The 23265-nt window shown below is 53.5% G+C and overlaps 6 protein-coding genes, 1 long non-coding RNA gene and 1 pseudogene across 7 annotated transcripts; 4 read left to right on the forward strand and 4 right to left on the reverse strand.

Annotated features, from left to right (window-relative positions):
* The first annotated feature begins 355 nt into the window (after window positions 1-355).
* On the forward strand, window positions 356-2858 carry LOC120692630 (dnaJ homolog subfamily C member 17-like). The gene is made up of 4 exons (XM_039976011.1): window positions 356-1130; window positions 1496-1717; window positions 2244-2414; window positions 2515-2858. Exons 1-4 carry the CDS (start codon window positions 657-659, stop codon window positions 2539-2541), a joined length of 894 nt encoding a protein of 297 aa, XP_039831945.1. The 5' UTR covers window positions 356-656; the 3' UTR covers window positions 2542-2858.
* A 381-nt stretch (window positions 2859-3239) lies between these two features.
* On the forward strand, window positions 3240-6209 carry LOC120690584 (pentatricopeptide repeat-containing protein At4g35130, chloroplastic-like). The gene has a single exon (XM_039973286.1). The coding sequence runs from the start codon at window positions 3342-3344 to the stop codon at window positions 5718-5720; it is 2379 nt and encodes a 792-aa protein (XP_039829220.1). The 5' UTR covers window positions 3240-3341; the 3' UTR covers window positions 5721-6209.
* Window positions 6005-6846, reverse strand: LOC120690586. Its single transcript, XM_039973288.1, has one exon. The coding sequence runs from the start codon at window positions 6787-6789 to the stop codon at window positions 6313-6315; it is 477 nt and encodes a 158-aa protein (XP_039829222.1). The 5' UTR covers window positions 6790-6846; the 3' UTR covers window positions 6005-6312.
* Window positions 6847-6860: 14 nt separating this feature from the next.
* Window positions 6861-7931, forward strand: LOC120690585 (cleavage stimulation factor subunit 2 tau variant-like). The gene has a single exon (XM_039973287.1). The coding sequence runs from the start codon at window positions 7130-7132 to the stop codon at window positions 7835-7837; it is 708 nt and encodes a 235-aa protein (XP_039829221.1). The 5' UTR covers window positions 6861-7129; the 3' UTR covers window positions 7838-7931.
* Window positions 7932-9637: 1706 nt separating this feature from the next.
* Window positions 9638-10561, reverse strand: LOC120687709 (uncharacterized protein At4g08330, chloroplastic-like). The gene has a single exon (XM_039969734.1). It carries the CDS (start codon window positions 10270-10272, stop codon window positions 9838-9840), a length of 435 nt encoding a protein of 144 aa, XP_039825668.1. The 5' UTR covers window positions 10273-10561; the 3' UTR covers window positions 9638-9837.
* Window positions 10562-10706: 145 nt separating this feature from the next.
* Window positions 10707-16537, reverse strand: LOC120688360. Its single transcript, XR_005681069.1, has 2 exons — window positions 16402-16537; window positions 10707-11247 (listed from the first exon to the last, which is right to left on the reverse strand). It is a non-coding gene; the product is annotated as an uncharacterized LOC120688360 (long non-coding RNA).
* On the forward strand, window positions 13376-15275 carry LOC120688358 (annotated as a pseudogene).
* A 4395-nt stretch (window positions 16538-20932) lies between the features above and the next one.
* Window positions 20933-22534, reverse strand: LOC120688359 (24-methylenesterol C-methyltransferase 2-like). The gene has a single exon (XM_039970649.1). The coding sequence runs from the start codon at window positions 22387-22389 to the stop codon at window positions 21286-21288; it is 1104 nt and encodes a 367-aa protein (XP_039826583.1). The 5' UTR covers window positions 22390-22534; the 3' UTR covers window positions 20933-21285.
* Between the last annotated feature and the right edge of the window lie 731 nt (window positions 22535-23265).

Here is a 23265-nt window from a genome sequence, read left to right on the forward strand (position 1 = left end):
ATCCTTTATAACTTGTGTAGTTTGCTTAGTTAGCCGGTTGGTGAATTGAGCTTTACTAGCATTGCATAGGTTAAGTTTGCTTTACTTTGTCTTAGAAATTTGAAAAAAGTCCAATTCACTCCCCTCTTGGTCCATCGATCCTTACAATCATGCATGTGAAATTCTTTTGTAGAATGGAATAGAACGGGAAACAAACGTGGCTAGGGTAAAAATAAATTAGAAGTCAAATGAAACCATCTTTTTTTTTAAACTTTGGCGTTTTGGATTTTACCGCTATTTCAGGAGAGCCCTGCCAAACAACTGAACCGAGGGACCGATCTGTCATCCACGGTTTCACTCCCACCGCCCTTTTCTCTAAAAAAAATATCACCTCTCATTTTCTCATGAAATTCCGCGTGGGCCCACAGCGTCATCCTCATCGGCCCGAAGAGCACCGGGCTACCAGCCTTCTCACGTCCCGTCCCCAACTCGGACGCAACTCCCGCTGCCTCAGCCTTGATCTAGGGTTTCGGCGACTGGTCTCCTACCCTCCCCGTGCCCACCGTGTCCCTCGCTCGCGTTGAACTCGCCCTCCGGCAAACCGGAGGCGAAGGCGAGCGGGGGCGCCTCTCTTCGGGCTCCGGCGCACCGAGTTACCGATTTGAGGCCGCTTGACCATGGCAGCGACGGGGCAGGAGGAGGATGGCATCGACCACTACGAGGTGCTCTGCCTGCCGTCGGGGGAGGAAGGAGCTGCGCTGACCATCGAGCAGATCGAGAAGGCCTACCGGACGCAATCGCGGCTGCGGCACCCCGACAAGCGCCCCGACGACCCCAACGCCACCGCGGACTTCCAGCGCCTTTCGAGCTCCTACAAGCTCCTCCGCGACGAGTCCCTCCGCCGCCAGTTCGACGCCCGCCTACGTGGCCGCCGGGAGGCAGCGGCCCGCGCCGCCGCTGCGGGCGTCAAGCGCCGCAAGGCGGTCTCCGACCTCGAGGAACGCGAGCGCGCCGCCGCCGCGGGCCAGCCCGCCGACCCCGAAGAGCTTGCCAAGCGCGAGATGAAGCGGACGGCCGCCGACATCCAGCGCGAGCTCGACGAGTTCCGCGTCGCCAAGGAGGCTGCCACCTCAGGTGCTGGAGCAACTTCGGTAAGGATCTTGAACTTTTTCAGTTTGGTTTTTGCGAGCTCTAGGAAATCTTTCAGTTAGTTTGTTGAATTGGTAGGGTAATTTGCATATCGCTTTGTCAATTGATTTTGCATTAAATTTTATTAGAAATCACTACATTTTGGGATCCTGGGTATCGAGAAATCTCGCAATTTCTAATTCATATACCTTATGATTCACTTGAAGCATCATATTTCTTTGAGACAGTGTGATCAGTGGGGAAATTGCTTGTAGTTGTACTTATTGAATCGATGCTAAGGTTTTGCAAGAGGCTTGTTGAACATAATAGATTTTTAGTGGTTAACAATTGTATTTTGACAATGGCCACGACTTGGTTATGTGTTCAGGGGTATGGAGATAAGAAGGGTGGAGCCTCGCAAGATGGGGTGAAAACAGACAAGGGCAAGATCTTGAAGGTTACATGGGATGGGAGTGCTGATTCTTATACTGCAGCAAAGTTGGAAGAGCTCTTCCAGAAATTCGGCAAAGTTGAAGATGTAGTGATCAAGACAAGGAAATCAAGGAGTAAGGGCTCAGCAATTGTAGTCATGGGCACCAAAGAAGCTGCAGTAAGTCCTGTTTTTCTACTCTTGTAGCCTTGGAAGCATTCCATATTTGGCCTAGAATTGTGATGATTGGCAAACTTTGATTTTTTTTTCTGTTAGTGTTACATTGATCCAAAACTTTACGTTAGGTGGTAGGGGCAAATGCGCATCTCATACCATCCTAGGAAAGCGACTTGCTATTTTAATTCAAATTCACAACAAGGTAGGAGAGTGATCACCGTTTTAAACTAAATACATTTATGTGTGAAATGTTGCATAAGTTAATAATTCTACATCTTTATCCTGATGGCAACGAGAATTCAAGGATGAGTTTTAACTGTTTTTCCAGGGAGCAAATTAAGTCCTTGGAGGTTACCATGGAACATATGCTTAGTAGTCTGTACTCTGTACTAGGTTCCTGTTGTTCTTTCTTTTTTTATTTATGAAAATCACAGTAGGGGCATCCTGTACTGTTTTGTTTTGTTTTTAAAAAAATGTATTACTCTGCATTGTGCCATGCCTCTTAACAAATGTTTGTTTGTTTTGGCAGCTATTAGCAATGCAGAACCATTTTTCTCTTTTCCCATTAAATGTTGCTCCTGTTCAAGAATCGGGTGGGTTACCAGCAAGGTCAACTCAAGCCCATGAATCGAGGACAAGCAACATTGATGGAACTGGATTTAGCGATTTGGAAGCATCGGTATTCCGGAAACTTCAAGAGGTAATTGTTTTCAAGAGGTATTTGTGTCACATAACCGAGTCGCAATGACATAGAATGTTTCGAAAAGTTGGAAGTAATAATTGGCTTTTTGATTTTGCAGGCCCAGAAAAGGAAACAATGTGGTTGATTGCTTCTTTCTGAAACATGAGTATGAATGACATGTCGCACATTGGATGGTACCTGAGGATTGCTGCACCAGACGAGTTACAGAAATCAGAACTACACATTTGTTTAGGTGGGAGTCTTGTCGCTGATAAATTTATCCGACTCAGAGCAACGACAGATATTTTTTTTTTGGTCAATGCACAAACTGTACCATGTATGTATGAATAGTTTGTAATTCTAATTCCTGACTATGTTCTGGAGTATGTCATATCAACCATGATATGACCATTTTTGGCTGGAAAATGGGAAGAAGTTGCCTCTCGGGATGGTTCATTCATAGATGCTTGTCCCCTTGATCTTCAGTAACCTCATCTCTTAACTATGTACTGGAGTATGTCACATCACAGCATCAATATCTGATACGACCATTTTTGGCTGGAAAATTGGAACGAAATCCATCTCGAAATGGTTCATTGATCATTCTTAGGTGCTTGATGCCTTTGATTTTAATAAGATATTGGATGGTATGATGATTAGTGCCGCAGTACGCTTACTCTGACGAACATCTGAGGTGTTTCTTAGTAGTATATCAGCTGTGATGTTGATGTACTTTGCTGAATTTTGCCGCGCCATTTGAACTGCGATATTATTGCAGTTCAGACTAGAGAGCGCGGGAGGCGAATTTCTCCCCACGACACGTTGGTTCCCTCCTCCCACTTCCCTGATTGGATAAACCGCGAAAGCAAAAACCCAACAACACAGAAATATCCCATCTTGCTTCGGTCCGCTTCCCTCCACGGCTCGCCCCCACCCGCCCTCGCCATGGCCACGCCGCTCCTTCTCCCCTCCCGCGCTGCCCATGCCGCCGCCACCGCCACCTGCGCCTCCCAACACCTCACCGCGGCCACCGCCAAGGAACCCCCGCCCCGCGTTCGGCCCAAGCGCGGCGGGGGAGTGGGCTCCAGCTCGGGCAACGGTCCCAAGAGCCTTGTCCTATCCCACGTCGCGGCGGGCCGCATGGACGAGGCCGCGGACGCCTTCGCGGCCGTCAGGAGCCCCGACGCGTTCCTCCACAACGTCATGATCCGCGGCTTCGCCGACGCGGGCCTCCCGCGCGACGCGCTCGCGGCCTACGGCGCCATGCTCGCCGCCGGCGCGCGCCCGGACCGTTTCACCTACCCCGTCGTCGTCAAGTGCTGCGCGCGCCTCGGCGCGCTCGAGGAGGGGCGCGCGGCGCACGCGGCCGTGATCAAGCTCGGCCTGGGCAAAGACGTGTACACGGGCAACTCGCTGGTCGCGTTCTACGCCAAGCTCGGCCTCGTTGGGGACGCCGAGAAGGTGTTCGACGGAATGCCGGCGCGGGACATCGTCTCGTGGAACACGTTGGTGGATGGTTACGTGTCGAACGGGATGGGGGCGCTGGCTCTGGCGTGCTTCCAGGAAATGAACGACGCCCCACAGGTGCAGCATGACAGTGTTGGGATAATAGCTGCTCTTGCGGCTTGCTGCCTGGAGTCGGCACTGATGCAGGGGCGGGAGATACACAGCTATGCCATCAGGCGCGGGCTGGAGCAGGATGTCAAGGTGGGGACTTCTCTTCTTGATATGTACTGCAAATGCGGCAATGTTGCGTCCGCTGTGAACATGTTTGCAACGATGCCATTGAGGACCGTGGTGACATGGAATTGTATGATTGGTGGGTATGCTCTGAATGAGCGGCCTGTGGATGCATTTGATTGTTTCATGCAAATGAGAGCGGAGGGGTTTCAGGTGGAAGTGGTCACTGCTATCAATTTGCTTGCCGCCTGTGCTCAAGCTGAAGGTTCACTCTATGGAAGGAGCGTTCACGCTTATGTGATTCGGAGACATTTTCTTCCTCACGTGGTGCTTGAAACTGCTCTTCTGGAGATGTATGGAAAAGTTGGTAAGGTGGAATCATCTGAAAAGGTATTTGATCAGATAACGGACAAAACGCTGGTATCATGGAATAATATGATTGCCGCCTACATGTATGAGGAAATGTATTGGGAAGCCATCACATTGTTCCTGGAGTTACTGAATCAACCACTTTATCCTGATTATTTCACCATGGCAACAGTAGTACCAGCATTTGTCTTGCTAGGGTCACTACGACAATGCAGGCAAATGCACAGCTACATTGTCAAGTTAGGCTACGGAGACAACACTCTCATTATGAATGCAGTTGTGCATATGTATGCAAGGTGTGGCAATATTGTGGCCTCAAAGGAGATATTTGACAAAATGCCAGGCAAGGATGTGATCTCCTGGAACACAATCATTATAGGATATGCAATTCATGGACAGGGAAAGACTGCATTGGAAATGTTTGATAAGATGAAATGTAACGGTATGGAACCAAACGTGAGTACCTTTGTCTCTGTGCTGACTGCTTGCAGTGTTTCAGGCCTGGAGGCTGAGGGGTGGAAGCAGTTCAATTCAATGCAACAAGAGTATGGTATGGTTCCACAGATTGAGCACTATGGATGCATGACTGATCTTCTGGGCCGAACAGGTGACCTTAGAAAAGTATTCCAGTTTATTGAAAACATGCCAATAGCTCCAACATCCAGGATTTGGGGTTCCTTACTGACTGCGAGCAGAAACAAGAATGATATTGATGTAGCAGAATATGCAGCAGAGAGGATATTTCAACTGGAGCATAACAACACAGGATGCTATGTTGTTCTGTCTTCCATGTATGCTGATGCTGGGAGATGGGAGGATGTAGAGAGGATAAGATCTCTGATGAAGGAGAAGGGGTTCCGAAGGACAGAAGCAAGAAGCCTTGTCGAGCTTCATGATAAAGAGTGCAGTTTTGTCAATGGGGACATGTCTCACCCTCAGAGTGAGGAAATTCATGAATTCTCAGATATTCTTTCAAGAGAGATTGGAGAAACTTTTGATAGCCCAAATAATCTCCTCAACGATTCGGATCCTTTCGCATCAACGAAAACAGTACTGCCCAATAAGCATAGTGTACGGTTGGCTGTTGCCTTTGGCCTGATAGCATCTGAGGCTGGAGCTCCCGTTCTTGTCAAGAAGAATGTGCGTGTATGTAACCACTGCCATCATGCACTGAAGTTGATATCAAAATACTCGAGACGGAAGATTATTGTTGGTGACACGAAGATATATCACGTATTTTCAGATGGTTCTTGTTGCTGTGGTGACTACTGGTGAACTGTTATTTACCTGAAGTTTATGGAAGCCTGAATGAACTTCTGGAAGAGCAACGCAGTGCCTGGATGCAGAACACCCAGCATCCAATAAAACTGCCACAGGGTATGATCTATGGCAAGATTTTACAGCATAGATTAGAGTTGAGGACGCATACATGATAGTGGGACATCCATTCTGAAATGCTCGTGACGTGGCACGAGGGAATAGCGTTTTCCCCCTTTTGACACAGCGAGGAGAAATACTGTGACTTACAGTACTGATTACAGTTTTGAACTTTTGATACATGAACCAAATGCAATCTTTTGTAGCAATTGATAGTAGCATGATGTACAAAGTCGTTTCTTTTCAACTGAAAAGACTCTGAATTACAGGTAACTCAATTGTACCATACATCATACGCTGATCAAATGCTAGGAAAGCTGTTTTCAACTCTCAGAAATTCTTGCCAAGAGAATCAAATGTAGACGAGTTGCTGCTTCAGATTTATCAATCCTCTGAACCATTTCCTTTGAAACATACATTAGCCTTTTACAGAAGATTAAACAAAAAAAAAGTACAGGACGCTTGGATTTGGGAAAATCCCGTTCTGAATCTACGCTCCGCCGCGGCGCTTGGCCTCCTCGGCCTCGATCGCGCGGCGGGACGCCTCAGCGAGGCGGTCCAGCGCCTGCTGCACGGCGTCACGGCCGCCGATGAGGAGGCGCGCCACCACCTCCGGGTCGCGCTCCCCGCGGGCCTCCTCGAACTCGCGCCTGGCGTTGGCGCGCAGCACCTCCCGCCACGGCACCCCGCGGTCGTCGGGCCACGCGAAGAGCCGCGTCGCACGGAGGATGTCCCGGTACAGGCCCAGCGCCTCCCGCCGGGAGCTCGTCAGCCGCCGCCGGGCCTCGGCCTCCGCCGCGTCGTCGTCGAGGACCGCCGCGGGCTTCTTGACGAGGTGCCGGTCCAGGAGCTCCTCGATGGTGTCGGGCCCCTCGTGGATGGCCCGCGCGGGCGGCCGCGGCCTCGGCGCGGCGAGGGCGCGCAGCGCGGCGGAGGCGCAGGCGCGGGCGCGTCCGGCTACGGCCATGCTCCTGTGCTGTGCTGCGGCACAGCGGTAGAGTCCGAATCTGATTTGGGTCTGGCTAGCCCGGGCAGCAGCCGGTGGGGAATCAGACTTGATTGGGCTGGGCTGGGCTGGGCTGGGCTGGATCAGTGTGGGTCGGGTCGGTGGTGAGGGACGGCCTGGAAGAGAGGCGGTTGCGGTTTGATCCTAACACCTGTTGACGTCACCATTACGTCATATACGGGACGACAGTCGGTGTGTCCGACTCCGACCTCACTTCGAATTGCCGGCTTTATAAACGCGGGTGCGCGCTCCTCTCCTCCCCGCACCATCCATTGCTGTCTCTTCCATCGATCCGCGGCGCATGGACGGCACCATGTCCATGTCCCTGGCTGCCGCCGCCGCCAACTGCCGCTGCAGCCGCGTCGTGTTCGTCGGCAACATCCCCTTCCACGCCTCCGAGAAGGAGCTCCGCGACGCCTGCGAGCTCATCGGGCCCATCCGCTCCCTGCGCGTCGCCGCCGATCCGGCCACCGGCAAGCGCAAGGGGTACGCCTTCGTCGAGTACCCCGACGACGAGACGGCGCGCAGCGCCTGCCGCAACCTGCACGGCCACAACCTGCGCGGCCGCGAGCTCCGCGTCGGCCTCGCCGGCCGCCAACGCCGCCGCCCCCGGGGCGACCGCGAGCCTGTCGGCCTGGAGGACGCCATCCACGCCGCATCCCTCGTCTCCGGGACGTCCCCGCTCGACTCCGTCACGCGGTACCTGGCGGCGCGGTCGGTGCGTGAGCTGAGGGAGATGGCGGCCGCGCTGGAGGCCGACGGCCCCGACACCCGGACGCTGCTCAAGGAGCACGTCCCGGGGCTGGCCGCTGTCGTGGAGCAGGTGGGTCACCTGCTCGACATGGCGGCCGCTGACGACGCCGCGGAGGCGACCAAGAACAAGAAGCGGGCGGCGGCGACGGCCGACTCCAACGACGATCACCGCGCCAAGCTCACAAAGGTGGAAGTGGAAGCCGGCGGCTTCAAGGACAAGATCGCGGTTCCTTCCGCAGGCGTCTCGTGTTTCTGATCTGCTGTTCTTGCCGAGGCTCTAGCCCTCTAGTGTGATTGTTTTCTGATATTGTATGATGGATTGCTACGTTGATTAACAATGAGAATATTTGCATGTGTACCTCTCGGAGGAATGCAATCAATCAATGATATCCAAAATCCCTTCTGTCCCTTTCTATGTGTTCTAAGTTTTATTCTTCTTGAGGGAGTTCGGGGAAGCGGGACAACATATCTGCGACGTTTAGTGTGTACACTAACAACCACTTTTAAAACAGATCATCGACGTGGAGTGTTGAGGCGGGTGTGGTGAGTTCACCACACGCGGTGATTCTTCAAGGTGATGAGAGGCGGAGTCCAACGACGTATGTAGTGAGGTCCCCGCACGTTGTGTTCTCGTGGTGGTGACTGCGAGGCATCATACAAGAAGTTCAGATCTGGTGGTCTCACTTTGTCAGGTGGAGTGTGATGTTGCAGCGATACTATGACGGAGGATCCCGCATGGCGGTGGCCTTTTTTTCGGCGTGGTGTAGTATGTTTCTGTCGGTTTTTTGTCGGCACAAGGTCACACTGCAGGTTTCGGCGATTATGTGAGCATGAATGTTGGTGGTGTCGTGTCTCGTGGAGATGCGTTGCGCGGGTTGCGTCGATGTCCCAATCCGACCAACTCGAGTGGTTTGTGTTGAGTTCTTTTGGCATGTCTTGATCTAACATGCTGGAGTTGTTTTTCATGTTTTTTCTTTTTGTTACCTAATCATATCCTTCGAGGCATATAACTATATCTTTCTACTATATCAATAGGGATATAACTTTGTATCTTTTTACCGTATCAATAGAAACATAATCATCGAGTGTTGTTCCTTATAAAAAAGTTTTAGTCTTCCGATAGGACATGGAAACCAAGTGGAAAATCACCCCCCATTGCCACCGAGAAAGAGATCCAGAGTCTAAACTTTAGACCATATCACATCAAACAAAATTTTAATATTTAGAAGTATTCGTGAAGCCAAATTATAAAACTAATTGCAGAATCGCAGAGCTAAACTGCAGATGAATCTAATGAGATATATTAATCCACGTTTAGTGGATGATTACTGTAATCACTGTAGCAAACTATGAATAAATTAGACTTATTAGATTTGTCTGGCGAATTAGTACCTATATGTAAAAAATTATAAGTAAATTTTATTTAATATTTACAAATAGTAAAAAAAATTAATGTGACAGGGCCAAAGTTCAGCTGCGACTGCAGAACAAAGCCGAGGCCACGCCGGCTTTGGCGCAGACGGTTCTCGGCATCGAGAACCTCCTGACGCGCGACGCGAGCGCCAACCTTGGGCCGGGCCACGCGCACCGCGGCCTTGACCACGACGTACTACACCAGCCTTCGGTCGGTCACGGCCGCGAGGAAGGCCAGCCGCGCAAGGGAGGCGGCGACGAGAAGCGCGCTCGTTAAGGCGCAGCCCCGTAGAGCGGTAGAGGTCTAGAGGAGCGCGACGAGAAGGAGGTCCAGGTGATGCGTCGCCATCTGCCCATCTGGATGCGTCCCTCCCTGCCTCCCATGGCAAAGCCGGTGGGCGAGTCCTCTCCGTCGCCGGGCACATGTGCTCCTGCCCCGAGGACGAGTGGACGACTCCGACGGTCCAACCTCGGGCGTCGCCTGGAGGACGCCATCCACGCGATCACGCCGCGTCCCTCGTCTCCGGAACTCGATGCGTCACGCGATACCTGGCGGCGTGGGAACTGCTGGAGACGGTGGCCGCGCTGGAGGCCGACGGCCCCGAGACCAAAGGCTGACTTCTGAATGTGTTGTGATGATCAGTGAGCGCTGGGAAAGGCTCTCGCTCTCCAGAGGCGAAATTTATTCCAAGCAAACCAAAGGTGAAACGTAAAACCACAGCAGCACACGACACCATCAATCATACAGCATGCTACTAGTAATTTACAGGAAGAAGAAAATCGCACCACGATACGGCACGGCGACCAGACTCGAAGCGAGACGCGAAATCAGAACGGGAGCCTTCACTTCCCATACGCGGCGGCGGCGGCGGCCGGGCTGGGCGCGGCGGCGGCGGCCTTGGTCTTGATCCGGTACCTGGGGCGGCGCGGGATGACCTGGCTGGGGCCCATCCCGAGCTGGCCGTGGCCCTGCATGAGCGGCGGGCCGTCGTCGTAGACGTGGCCGAGGAGGCGGCCGCAGGCGTCGCAGCTGATGCGCGTGCGCTTCCGCTGGATGCCCCAGTAGTTGCGGGTCTCGAAGAAGGGGCGGATCCGGTCCGCGGCCGCGAACCGGAGGCGCGACTCGTCCACCCACGCGAAGGACAGCGTGCCCTTGTTCCCGGCCTCGAAGAAGACGCCCGCCGGGTACAGGTGCGCCGCCGAAAGGTTCAGGTCCGCGCCGCACGCCGCGCACCGGTACGAGGCGGAGGAGGCGGGCGCCGACGCCATGCGTGGCATGGAGGGTTGGAATTGGGCTGTGGGGTTCCCTCGGGTGGTTTCCGGATTTGTACTCCGGGGAGGAGCAAGGACGGCAGATTTGTCGTCGCTGTACCGGCCGCTGCCGCGTTGGACCGGCGGCGTTAGCTTTGAGGAAGACAAGTCAAAGGCTGGCCTGGACAGGTGTCAGCAGCCTTGCTGGGCTTGGAACATACTCCTGCTAAGCTTTCCTAACCCAGCTGCTTATTGGGACGCATCGGCCCAACATGGAAATACTTCGGCCCAGTCCACTAAGATGTTCATGCGAGACGTACAGCCGCGCCAATTGGATACAACCAGTCAATTCTATTTAGTGAACAAAATTCCATAACATTTGATATCCTGTACAGAAAAATATTTTCTTTATAGGCGGCCAATAGCTGATGCTGCGTAGGAAAAACAGATAGTACAAGTGCTTTGCAACTGAATATTTTCTAGATAAGACTGTTTGGAGCATTTCAACAATCATTCATAGGTATGCAAATAAATTAGGTGTCACTGATAAATATCCCCGTTACACACCAAGATAGAAAGCTACAGAATATGATTGAGATAATTACAAACGCTGGTAAACATCACCTTAGTTTTGTGTATAAAGGCGATCTAATTCGTTTAATGCAATAGAGGTCCTGCCTGGTGAAACCAGTAAGCTGCTTCGTTGTATCTTTTGTGCAAAGTCATGAGATATCTCTAACTTCAGTAACTTGGGGTATGTGATTTTGTCACTTGCGTAGTCTTTCCCTGCTATTTTCACATCAAGCATGTTACAAACCACTTGGAACAACAGCGTTATTGTAACCTTGCATACTTTCAGTCACTTAATTTGCTCATCCATGGCACCTCCGATGATTGCCCCAACGATAACAGAGGCTTCAAGCAACCCTGCAGTCTTGTGTAGATGGATAAGTCTTTAAAGGGCACAATTTCAGTTGAGGCAGCCATCTCAAGATCAATAACCTGCAGAAAGTAGACAATAATTTCAGGAATTAAATGACATCCAAGACATATTCTTTGGTAGAGAATAGTAGCTTTCAAGCTCTGATTCAACTATGTGTAGATAAATAGACGATACATTCCACATCATCACTTCTAGGAGAGCACGGTACATACAGGATGTTAGAATTAGAAAATATAGGATAACAGAGACAGAAACATTTGTGTAACCTCAGACTACCCGTTTTCAGAAATGGTCATGGTAAATTGGGATGTTTGTTGATCCTACTGTTGTGTTTTAAATGGAAATTAGTGCCAAGAAATCAAAGAATTTGCAAAGATACTAAAAAAATGTATAGTTGCTTCCTCATATGATTACAGTTCTTGCTAAGTGAAGAAAAGCAGAACTATAAAGAGAACAGATATTGGAGCAACGTTTTAGACTTCAGGAAAGTGAAAGTTTTGTAATTCCAAGTTATTAAATACAGTACTGAGCAAATGTTAACTTTATCTGTACTTAAAAAAAGGTTCATTTAGAATAACAACTAAGCTATGCTCCAAGCTTTCAAGTGGATGAGTAACCCTAATTTACCTGCATTTCAGTTAAGCCTAGCAGACTCAAAAAAGTAATGGCATAGGTCAATGAAACTGTGGAATCATACCTTAATGTTTAAGATGAATATCAATTAATAACCTCTTATTACAGTTTTCGTACTCAGGTTGCGCAAATCTTGGTCTGTATACTTTGCATGTGCTAATTACCATTCACTACAGCTCTGTTACTCGGCCGATATATTCAGTTTATATACTTTGCATGTGCTAATTACCATTCACTACAGCTACAATTAGCGTGGATACATCGGTATGCACCTCTTGTATCGCTCAGTCAGAATCCAGAGAGATGTCTAGGCCAAAACCGACTTCCACTTCCCAGAAGCATTTGAGCAAATAGGTGGAGCGCATGCTAGAGCAGCACCACGAAGGTAGCGAAGTGCCGAAGTGCCGAAGCGTACCTCGGAGCACAGGAGTAGAACCACGCCAGCATGCCCAGCACGGGCGCACGGCTTAGCAAGCGCCGGCGACAACAGGGGCAGGGCCATCTCCATCACCCGGTTCGGGTCCATGAAGTACTACCCGGCTTCATCGGCAGCACCGCCGGCCGCGTTCTCTTCTCTCTTCTCAGCCTTGCCCCTCGCCTGCGCTATCATCGCGGGTGGCCGAGGCGGCGAGCGGGCGCACGGGAGGATGCGCGGGGCTAGCCGGTGCGGCGCGGCGCCCAGGGCAGCGGCCAGTGGTGGCCCGGACCGGCGGTTGCGGGGCCAGGCCAGGACGCGGCCGGCGGCCAAGTGGAGCGCAAGCCGCGGCAGCTGCCGCCGGCGCAAGACCACGGCCCAGGCCAGGCCAGGCCAGGTGGAGGCGCGCCGCTGGCGGCTTGACGTGGCTGCCCGGTGGGTGGCTCGATGTGACGGTTCCTCCGCGGCGTTTCCTCCTCTTCCGTTCTCCTCTGCGGGCCGGCAGGTAGCTCGGCGCGGCGTGGCGTGGCGGCCCGGCTAGAGGCCCTGCGGCGCGGCGGTTCAGCGCGGTTGCCTGGCGGGCAGGTCGACGTGGTGGCTCCTCCTCCGCCCGCTGCTGGTGCGTCATCGCAGGGAGAAGGTCGGCTGCCATGAGGACAGCCGCGGGGACGCTGCGCGGGGTGGGAACGCAGCCGCAGGGATGCCGCAGGAGGGGGGAAGGACCGCCGTTGGGACGCCGCGGGAAGGGCCGCGTGGGGAGGGTGGAGGTGTGCCGCCGCTGGGACACTGCACGGGGAGGGAGCCCCGCCGCCGGGACGCCGCAGGGAGGGTGGAGGTGCGGCACCGCTGGGAGAAGGCCGGCCCGCCGCGGGGAGGGTTCCCGTGGCCGTTGGATGGCCCTATCGGACGGCCGATCTTTTTTTGAGCGACGTGGCCCGTTCTGGTGCCAGAGAATGTCAGAGCACGGACGCGCTTTCGTGTTTAGAGAAGAGATTCCGTAAAAATTTTTTTCTCCCCCACCTTCCACTGTTTCCGTCGCGGCCTTCCTGCGCCCCGCCGCTCCTGCGCGCCGTCGCCGCCTGCAACCGCCGCCGCCGCTCCATAATCATCTTCTAGAAGATGTATAGGAGCCCCCGGCCTCCACGGCACACCGAGAGAGCCCGCGAGATCTATATGATGGCAGAGATAACAGAACACCCCCGCCCCGCGATGGAACCGTCAAACCTTTGCATGGAACCAGGAACGAAGATGTTGAGTTGGGAGAATTGCGGCCTGAGAAGTTGGGCGCCAAGGAATGAAGGACCCGGCGCCAAGAATATTCTCACTTCTTCCTCGCTATACATTGGCTGCGCCGGGCCCCTTCGATCAGTTAACGCGTCAGAGAGATTTACAATTGACGAGGCACTGCGCCAGAGGATCGAGAACCTCGGCCGATCGGGCAATGGCGGGCGGGCAGAGCAACGTGCACGTGCTCTCGGCGCTGGACGGCGCCAAGACGCAGTGGTACCACTTCACGGCCATCATCGTCGCCGGTATGGGCTTCTTCACCGACGCCTACGACCTCTTCTGCATCTCCCTCGTCACCAAGCTCATCGGCCGCGTCTACTACACCGTCGACGGCTCGCCCAACCCCGGCACCCTGCCGCCGCACGTCTCCGCGGCCGTCAACGGCGTGGCCTTCGTCGGCACGCTGTCCGGGCAGCTCTTCTTCGGGTGGCTCGGCGACAAGGTCGGCCGGAAGAGCGTCTACGGCATCACGCTGCTGCTGATGATCATCTGCTCCGTCGCGTCGGGGCTCTCGTTCGGCCACTCGCCGGCGGGCGTCATGGCCACGCTCTGCTTCTTCCGCTTCTGGCTCGGCTTCGGCATCGGCGGCGACTACCCGCTGTCCGCCACCATCATGTCCGAGTACGCCAACAAGCGGACCCGGGGCGCCTTCATCGCCGCCGTGTTCGTGATGCAGGGGTTCGGCATCCTGGCCGGCGGCGCGGTCGCGATCGGCATCACCGCCATCTTCAGGAGCCGGTTCCCGGCGGCCCCGTACGCCGTGGACCCCGCGGCGTCCACCCCGGCGCAGGCGGACCTGGTGTGGCTCATCATCCTCATGTTGGGCGCGGTGCCCGCGGCGCTCACCTTCTACTGGCGGATGAAGATGCCGGAGACGGCGCGGTACACGGCGCTGGTGGCCAGGAACGCGGAGCGCGCCGCGGCGGACATGTCCAGGGTGCTCCGGGTGGAGATCGCCAAGGAGCAGGCCGAGGTGGCGGCCCGGTGCCCCAAGTGCAGCCGGCCGTTCGGGCTCCTGTCGTGGGAGTTCGCGCGGCGGCACGGCGCCCACCTGGTGGGCACGGCGTCGACGTGGCTCCTCCTGGACATCGCCTACTACTCGCAGAACCTGTTCCAGAAGGACATCTTCAGCGCGATCGGGTGGATCCCGGTGGCGCGGACGATGAGCGCGCTGGACGAGCTGTTCCACATCGCGCGCGCAGACGCTGATCGCGCTGTGCGGCACGGTGCCGGGGTACTGGTTCACGGTGGCCCTCATCGACGTGGTGGGGCGGTTCAGGATCCAGCTCGCGGGGTTCCTGATGATGGTGGCCTTCATGCTGGGCCTGGCGATCCCGTACGACCACTGGACGGCGCCGGACAACCAGACGGGGTTCGTGGTGATGTACGCCTTCACCTTCTTCTTCGCCAACTTCGGGCCCAACGCGACGACCTTCATCGTGCCGGCGGAGATCTACCCGGCGCGGCTCCGCGCGACGTGCCACGGCATCTCGGCGGCGGCGGGGAAGGTGGGCTCCATCATCGGCTCCTTCGGGTTCCTGTACCTGGCGCAGAGCCCGGACCCGGCCAAGACGGCGCACGGGTACCCGCCCGGAGCCCAAGGGGAAGTCGCTCGAGGAGATGTTGCGCGAGAACAAGACGGGCGCCGCCGAGCCGTAGTAGAGAGATTTTTTTTTTGAATTCTAGTAGAGCGAGTTGTAGCGCTAGCACTAAAAGTTCAGTAGTCGTGTCCGATGGCTGCTGGAATAATAAAGTTTTTTAGTGCCTCTCATCTGGATACAGCTGTAGTATCTGTTCATACACACGCACGCCTACTCCATACACACACTACATGTGTACAAACAGCCCTACAACTACACACAGATCTAACACCGCGTCCTTCTTGAGATCACCAGAATCCTCCGACTCTGTAAGCGACGGGCGCGTCGCATTCCCTTTGTGGCTCCACGCGCGAGAGACAAATACTTGAAATTATTTAGAGAACTACTATTTCCAGTGGAAAAACCTCGCCCGAGCCAGCGCTCTAACGCGGGGCGGTGGGCGCTGCAGCCAGCCGCTCCACCAACCGTGTCATCTAGAGATATCATTTGAAGATATATACTATAATAATTTTTTTTATATTGTCTTTTGTGTAAGAGGCCATGACACTCTCTCACCTTATTTCTTTCTCATCCATGTAGAACTGTTGCTGATATGGACAGGTTAGTAACTTATTATACCTGCACTAAGGTCCGTACCATCACGTTTTTGAGAAGACAGGCACGATTAGAGGGATGATCTATAACTAGATTTTAAAAAAATCACTCTAATTTATACATTTAAATTTAAAATATATAAATTACAAGTTGAATTGTGAAAAACACCCGTAAAAAAAAGAAAGTTGAATTGTGAAAATACCACTAGAGTTATGATCCGTTACCATCTCTAGGCACGATACTCCGAGATAATCTGCAAGATACTCCAAGATAATCTGCAAGTCAAGGCTCCTGCTATTGATGCGATGCAGGTCGAACGATGCAGAGCCTCTAGCTGTTTCCGAACTGCCCAAGTCCAAATACTGTTTTGAACAACGGTTCTCTCAATCATAACGCGCCTACTTGAGATGAGCCTGTGTAAACCCAGAAATCCCGCTTTTGACTTAAACTTGGACGAATATTTCGACCTACTATTTAGAGGAAATATCCCACCCCCACCCCAGGACACAAAAGCCGCGGAGATAACGATTCGTGACCTACAAAGGCCAGGTCAGTACACTTTGCCGGCGATCGACCGAGTCGCGGCGGGGATCGGCGTCGGGGCCACGGGAGCTGGGGGAGACGGAGGCGGCGGCGGACAAAAAGAAGCGAGGGGAGAAATGAACGTGTAGCAGGATTCGAACCTGGGCCGTCGATGCCTGGCACCGCCTGAGGAGGCGGGTGAGCGGGGCGGGGGCGGCGCGACGCCTGACGCGTTGAGGCTGGGGAGATCCAGCGAGTTTGGATCGTTGATCTGCGTTGAAGCCTCCTGAGAGGCACTTCTGACTAACCTGGGCATGGGCCGTCCGACCCGAAGAACCCGGACCGACCCGCCCGAAAAAAACCCGACCCGACCCGGCCCGAGGAACATGGCGGGCGGGTCCGGGCCATGATTTCAGCCCGGTGCAAAATTCGGGTCGGGTGCGGGCTGAAAATTAAACCCGCGGGCCGGCCCGACGGCCCGGTCAAAAAGAAGATTGCATGTTGATATACCAGTTCGTTGGAATTCTACCTATAAGATGATTGAAACTGCACTTTACTTTCAGCCAGTTTTAGAACACTTATCTGAGAGGGACAGCACATTTAAGTCAAATTTTTATCCATCATGTACAGAATGGGCAAAACTTGATGCAATGAAAAAGTTTCTGAAGGTATTCTATGATGCAACCGTCGGGTCGGGTCAGCGGGTCGGCCCGCGGGCCGTCGGGTCGGGCTGCGGGCGGGCTCGGGCCAACATTTTAGGGTTTTCGCCGGGCCACGGGCGGGCTCGGGCCATGAGTTTTTCTACCGGGTTTTTTTCGGCCCGACCCGAACCCGACCCGACCCGAGAAATGCCTAGGTATACTTCTGACCCTAGATTTCAACAGTGTCATTTTTGTGGGTATATTTTCACGAGTGCAGTAGGATTGGACATCTCAGTGGGGTGCAAAATGTGGGGTGGACACAGCAAAGATTAATCCGTGCTTTAGGGGATAGATAGAAGAAGAAGGAGATGCATGGCACCCTGTTTACAGCACGGGCGCCACGGGAAAAGAGCAGCACACACACACACACACATATCATGTCAGCATGTTCTGGGCGCAGCATGGATGCAGCTGGAGCTTGGAGCCTGGAATCAGAAGAGCACCGAGCACGATTGAAAGGAAATGTGCCTGATTGGTAGTAGTCCTAATCACCGCAAGGAAGGAGTGGACGTGTATCCTCTACGGTGACGTCTCGGTGGCGCATGAGCATGACATCTCAGTGCTTGCACCGCTCGGACCTCACGAGTCTCGACCTTGGCTTTCAGTTCCGACTGGCATCCAGAAACTCCAATCGCTAGAAAACGAATCATCACCACGACTTTTGGCCCCGTTTGGAACCGCGTCTGGCGCTGCTTATCCACGAAAAACGCAAAAAATATCCCGCCAAAAACCTCGCATAGGAAGCGCTTATTTCAGCCGCATGCGAAGGCAATATGCGAGATTTGAACTGCGCGGGCCAAAATCGCAAAAGCGGGCCCCGAGACGCGTTGTGCTTATCCCGCTCGCGGTCCCAAACTGGTGCTTTATCAACGACGATGGAGATGATCGAGCGCCGCGAGCCACATACGAAGCCGGGACCATTTATTCGGGCCACCACCATGACGAGACGAGGCGAGGATTCCCTACGCCATCCCGGTTTCAGTTGTCGCCAGCACTCCACAAGCGGCAGCTCGCAACCGAAGACTAGAAATTTAGAATCAGCTCCTTCTACTTAAATGACAAACCCGCAATTTTATTCAAAACAAAAATCTAGAATCAGCGGGAGGAGATCTCCATCAGGCGGCAAGGCCTGATCTTCCAACACAAGTCCAAATCAGCGGCGATCCGGACATCCGATGGCTAGGACTACGAGTACAACACCGCCCCCCCCCCCCCCCACAAAAAAAAACAGATACAATAATGGGTTTAAAGCTAAACTAGTCAGCATTTTTACTGATGTGTACAATAATGGGCTTAAAACTAAGCTAGTTAGTATTTTTGCTGATGTGGAGGAGAGAAGAGAGCTTACCTCTTGTTCTAGAATCAAGCTTGGCATATGTTGGCCTTGTTGTCTTGATGGGTCAGGATTCTTGTTGTCTTGATAGGTCAGGGATTAGGTGAGATCCCAGCCCGCCCAGTGATGCTTGCGTATCTCGAGCCGAGCGGGGATAGCGACCCAAATCCTCAACAGCTTGTAAGCATCTGATCAGAGAGGGAAAAAAAAGAAGAAAAAAGAGTAGCAACCCACGATCGAAGATGGTTGGGTGCCAGCTAGGGGAACTCACTAATTGGGGATTGTTAATTAGGAACAGCTCCGTAAAATAATTGGATGGGGCAAAACAGAACGAAACGAGCTCGTCGGCAAGTGGGGAGGACGAGGACAGCCAGGCTGGGCAAGATCCAGAGCAGCAGCCGGGTCCGGCCCAGCCAGCCAAGGCCAGCAGCCTGGACTATCTGGTTCTCGTGGTGGACTGTGCCGGGCGGGCGTGCATCTGAGCTGACGCGCGCGCGAGCCCAGCTGCAGGGCCGTGTTTGGTTAGAGCTGGAAAAAATTTCGCGAATTTTTTTTTGTACTTTTGACCATTAATTTATAGTATTAAATAAAATTTAATTACAAAACCACCTGCAAAATCCCTAGTAATTTCGCGAGATCAATCTAATAATATCTTCGACCGCACGATTAGAGTATGGTTACTGTAGCATCACTGTAGTAAATCATGAATTAATTACCATCATTAAATTCGTCTCGAAATTACACTCATCCGTAAAAAATTTCGTAAATAAACTTCGTTTAGTACTCCATACATACATTCGTCTTTTTGTAAATTTTTTTTATGGTATTAACCAACCGCGGCCCCAAATCCGCGGCCCCAAATGGGGAGAGTTTCCCTCCGTGCCGTTGACAAGGCAGCGGCCACACAAGTAGGCAGAGCCGAGCAAATGGTGGCCAAGCCGCCAGAGGCAGCAGATTTTTTTTCTTTCGAAAAGGAGGCAGCAAATATTCCAGCGCGCAGCAGTGTAGACAGAGAGGCAGGGCAAGCATGTGATTCACCGCCGGGCAGATCGGATCATGTGATTAACCGCCTCCTTGCCTTGCGAAGTTGCGATTCCTCCAGTTCAGCCGGCGCGCGAGGAAACTGCCTGGCTTCTGCCTGACTGCCTCTTCCATGGACAGGGAGCCCTGCTCGCAGAGCTGCTTGGTCCTCTCTGCCCAGCGTTGGTCTCCCTACTTATGTTCTGCTTTGCTTTTTTAACTTTTTTCCTATTCCTTTGATAAAACAATCAGAGCAACACTCAAAATTACAGCTAGTACAGACAGTAGTAGCCCCCTACTTGGTACGGATGCGTACAACGGCATCACTGTACTGAGGTCCAGATCGGCACATCGCCCGCCTCCTACTACTTAATCCATTGCCGTAGTACTATCACAAGTTTGTGCTAATGGCACGAGATTGAGATTTTGTTTAGATCCAAAGTAATTTTGAAGTATAGGTTGTGTGCTAATGGCACGAGATTTCCAAGTGTGTGCTAATGGCACGAGATTGAGGCCCTGAGTATGAGTTGCCACCAGCATCTAATTCGGAAATCTGAAGATTTTGCTCAAAACTGGGGCCATTCTTTTTGCCCTCCACCGCAAAAGGCAACCTCTGACAGCGACCGATCCTGCACGCCGCGCCGCCCGCCAACGGATATTTCTTTTTGCTCTCCACCGAAAAAGGCAACCTCTGACAGCGACCGATCCTGCACGCCGCGCCGCCCGCCAACGGATATTTTCCCAGGACTAGTGGCGCGCGCGCACGCAAAGCGGGGCCGTGTTTGGTTAGGGTTGAAAAAAATTTAGCAATTTTTTTTTATCTTTTGATCATTAATTTAGAATATTAAATAAAGTCTAATTACAAAACCACCTGCAGAACTTCTGGTAAAGTCGCGAGACCAATTTAATGAGGCTTTTGACCGCACGATTAGAGAATGGTTATTGTAATATCACTGTAGCAAATCTTGAAGTAATGACCGTCACTAGATTCGTCTCGAAAAATTACACGTAAAAAGATTTCGTAAATAAATTTTATTTAATACTCTATGTACGTATGTATTTGTTTTTTTTAAAAAAAATTGGTGATGTCAACCAAACACGGCCCAGCTGTCAGCTTTTTCCGTGTCCCTGCGCAGGCGCGGTGGTGCAGGGAAAAAAAAGAAAAGAAAAGGAGGCGTAACATGGCGGGCAGCGCCTCGGCCGCCGTGACGAGCTCACGTGCCCGGCTTGTCCCCATCCCCCGCCCTAAACCACTCCGCCAAATTATCTTTTTAGCACGGCTGATCCATCGATCGCCTAAACAACGCTTCAGATCCGGTCTCGGGCCCCACTTGCCATCGACTAGAGCGTACTGTAGGCCCGGGGTTCGTGACTGTCACGCACCACTCGCTGCTCAATCCTCCTCCTTTCTTGAAGGTGGATGGAGGAGGTAAAATAAGGTAAAATGTGAAACAGCGGGAATGTTTGTCGTTTCCAACCTTTCTCACCTAGCCCGCGCCAACGCCATGGCCGGCCGGCAGACCCGTCGTGCTGTGCTCTGCACGACGGAACACGGGCCGTGGGACACGGGGAAAGTAAATCTGGTATGGAAATCCCTGTGCGTGCAGATCTCACCAAACAATCTCTTCCTCACTAGTATACCAGTAAAAATAGGGGAATTCAATTCCAAGGTATTGTTGCAGACAAAACATGGCTGATGATAGATAGATATAGATGGATCCACCGATCAAGCAAGCGAGAAAACAAATTTAAATCCCAACAACCTCTCCCTCTCTTCAACCGGATAATCCTCCACCAAAAAAATTAAACTGAAATCTACGATACGAACAAGAAAAGAGTAACAACAAGCATGGTTCCTTCCTAGTATCTTCTCTAAGAGATTAAATTTGATTCCTGAAGCTCTCCGAGTAGCCTGCTCTTCTTACCTCTGCTGTTCCTGCCAGATTATTTCTTCTTCCCCTTGCGGTGGGCAAGTGTGTCCTAGTCTTGCACTATTTCGCCGCCTCGGTGGCGGCGGCGGGCTTGCGGAGGAGCACCAAGTGCATGGGCGTGAAGATGCCGGTCTCGCCGCCTTTGGTGAGGTGCTGCGCGGTCTCGAAAAGCATCTCGTGCACCTCGGACACGCCCTTGGGGGCGATCCTGAGCATGGTGAGCACGCGGACGAGGAGGGAGTTGCGCCAGTATGCGATGCGCCCCATCTTGAGGCGCGTCCACCAGGGCAGCGCGGGGGGCAGGGCGAGGTCCTGCTCCTTGAGCACCTCGAAGCCGACCTCCTTGGCGATGGACGCGATCTCGTCCTGGCGGCGCAGCCCCGGGAGCGCGTCGCCGCGCTCGATGCCTTGGATGCAGTCGACGTGGTCCGGGTCCTCGGCGCGGTACAGCGAGGTGGTGACCCACTCGTAGGAGACGTAGAGGCCGCCGGGCTTGAGCACGCGGAACACCTCGCCGTAGACGTCCTGCAGCCTGGGCGCGTGGCAGGTGGCCTCGATGGAGTAGGCGCCGTCGAAGGAGGCGTCCGGGAAGGGCATGGAGAGGAAGTTGCCGCAGACGACCTCGCAGCGGGAGTCGAGGCCGGCCTTGCGGTTGTGGGCGCGGGCGCGGTTCACCTGGTAGTCGTTGATGGTGATGCCGACGACGTTGGATCCCGAGTACCCGGCGATGGCGCGCATGGGCCCGCCGACGCCGCAGCCGACGTCGAGGAGGCGGTGGGCCGGCTTGGCGCCGAGGAGGTCGACGACGCGCTCCTCGTGGACGCGCGTGGCCTCGCGGTGGGAGCGGCCGGGGAGGGAGGGGGAGAAGTGGAAGGACTGGCCCCAGCCCCACTCGTAGATGTCGGTGACGAGGTTGTAGAAGGTGTCGACGAAGTCGGGCACCTTCTCCGCCGCGGCGGCGGTGGTAGCCGTCTCCTTGGGGCGGCGGAAGAAGGACCAGTACTGCGTGTACTTGTCCTGCACCTTGTCCCGCGTGATGGATCCCATCTTGAGATCCACCGCCCGCTTGCCCTTCACCTCCGCCGCGCCCATAACCCAGACGAACCAGTACACCAGCCCGACCCCGACGACCGCCGCCGTCCACGCCATCGTCGCCGCCTCCATCCCGCACGCACGCACCAGGGAACCTCCCTCTTCAGCGGCGAGCGGCGAGGAGGAGGGGGAGGGGGAGGGGGTGGAGGAGAGAAATGAACAGGAGGGCCGGGGAATTTGGGGGGGCTTTGGGGATTTAAGCAAGCGAGCGCGTGAGCAAGCGGGATTTCTGGGTGGAGCGCGTGTGGCCTTGTGGGACGCCTGGCTCGCGCCGCACGTCGCGGTGCGCCCCCCCTGCGGCGCTGTGCTCCGATCTGATCGGACGGCTGCCGCGAGACCGATGGCGATGCCGCCGGGCCAGGTGGTGTGCGGCTGCTTGTTGCTTTGCAGCTGCGGCGGCTGCCGAGTTTTTTTATGGGAAGAGACCCTAAAGGGCCGGGATTTTTGGGGGGCCGCCGCACCGGGCCGGGCCCGTGCCCGTGCCCGTGCATCAGTGCATGGGAGGTGATGCAGGTGGAGGCCGGGTGGAGTGACTGAGGCACCGTTTAGTTCCCAAAATAAATTTTTTTTCTCAAATCGATTGTTTTATCATACGTCGGAAAGATTTTTTTTACACTAATTTAAAAATTAATTTCAGAACCTGTTTGAAAACCGCGAGACGATTTTTTAGGGCTTTTGACCGCACTATTAGCACATGTGGATTACTGTAGCATTTATGGCTAATTATATACTAATTAGGCTTAAAAAATTTGTCTCGTCGTGTACATTCAAATTGTGCAATTAGTTTTGTCGTTTATCTACATTTAATACTCTATTCTTATGTCCAAAAAAAGAAGGTAAAAAATTTTGGCAAAAAAAAACGTGGAGGCCGGGTGGTGGACTGGTGGTAGGCTCCACCTCTACCGGCCAGTCCTGGGTCCAGCCAACCAGATTTGTTTTTGGCACGGG

The sequence above is a fragment of the Panicum virgatum genome, chromosome 9N (genome assembly GCF_016808335.1).
Source record: "Panicum virgatum strain AP13 chromosome 9N, P.virgatum_v5, whole genome shotgun sequence".
In the NCBI taxonomy this organism is placed as follows: Eukaryota; Viridiplantae; Streptophyta; class Magnoliopsida; order Poales; family Poaceae; genus Panicum; species Panicum virgatum.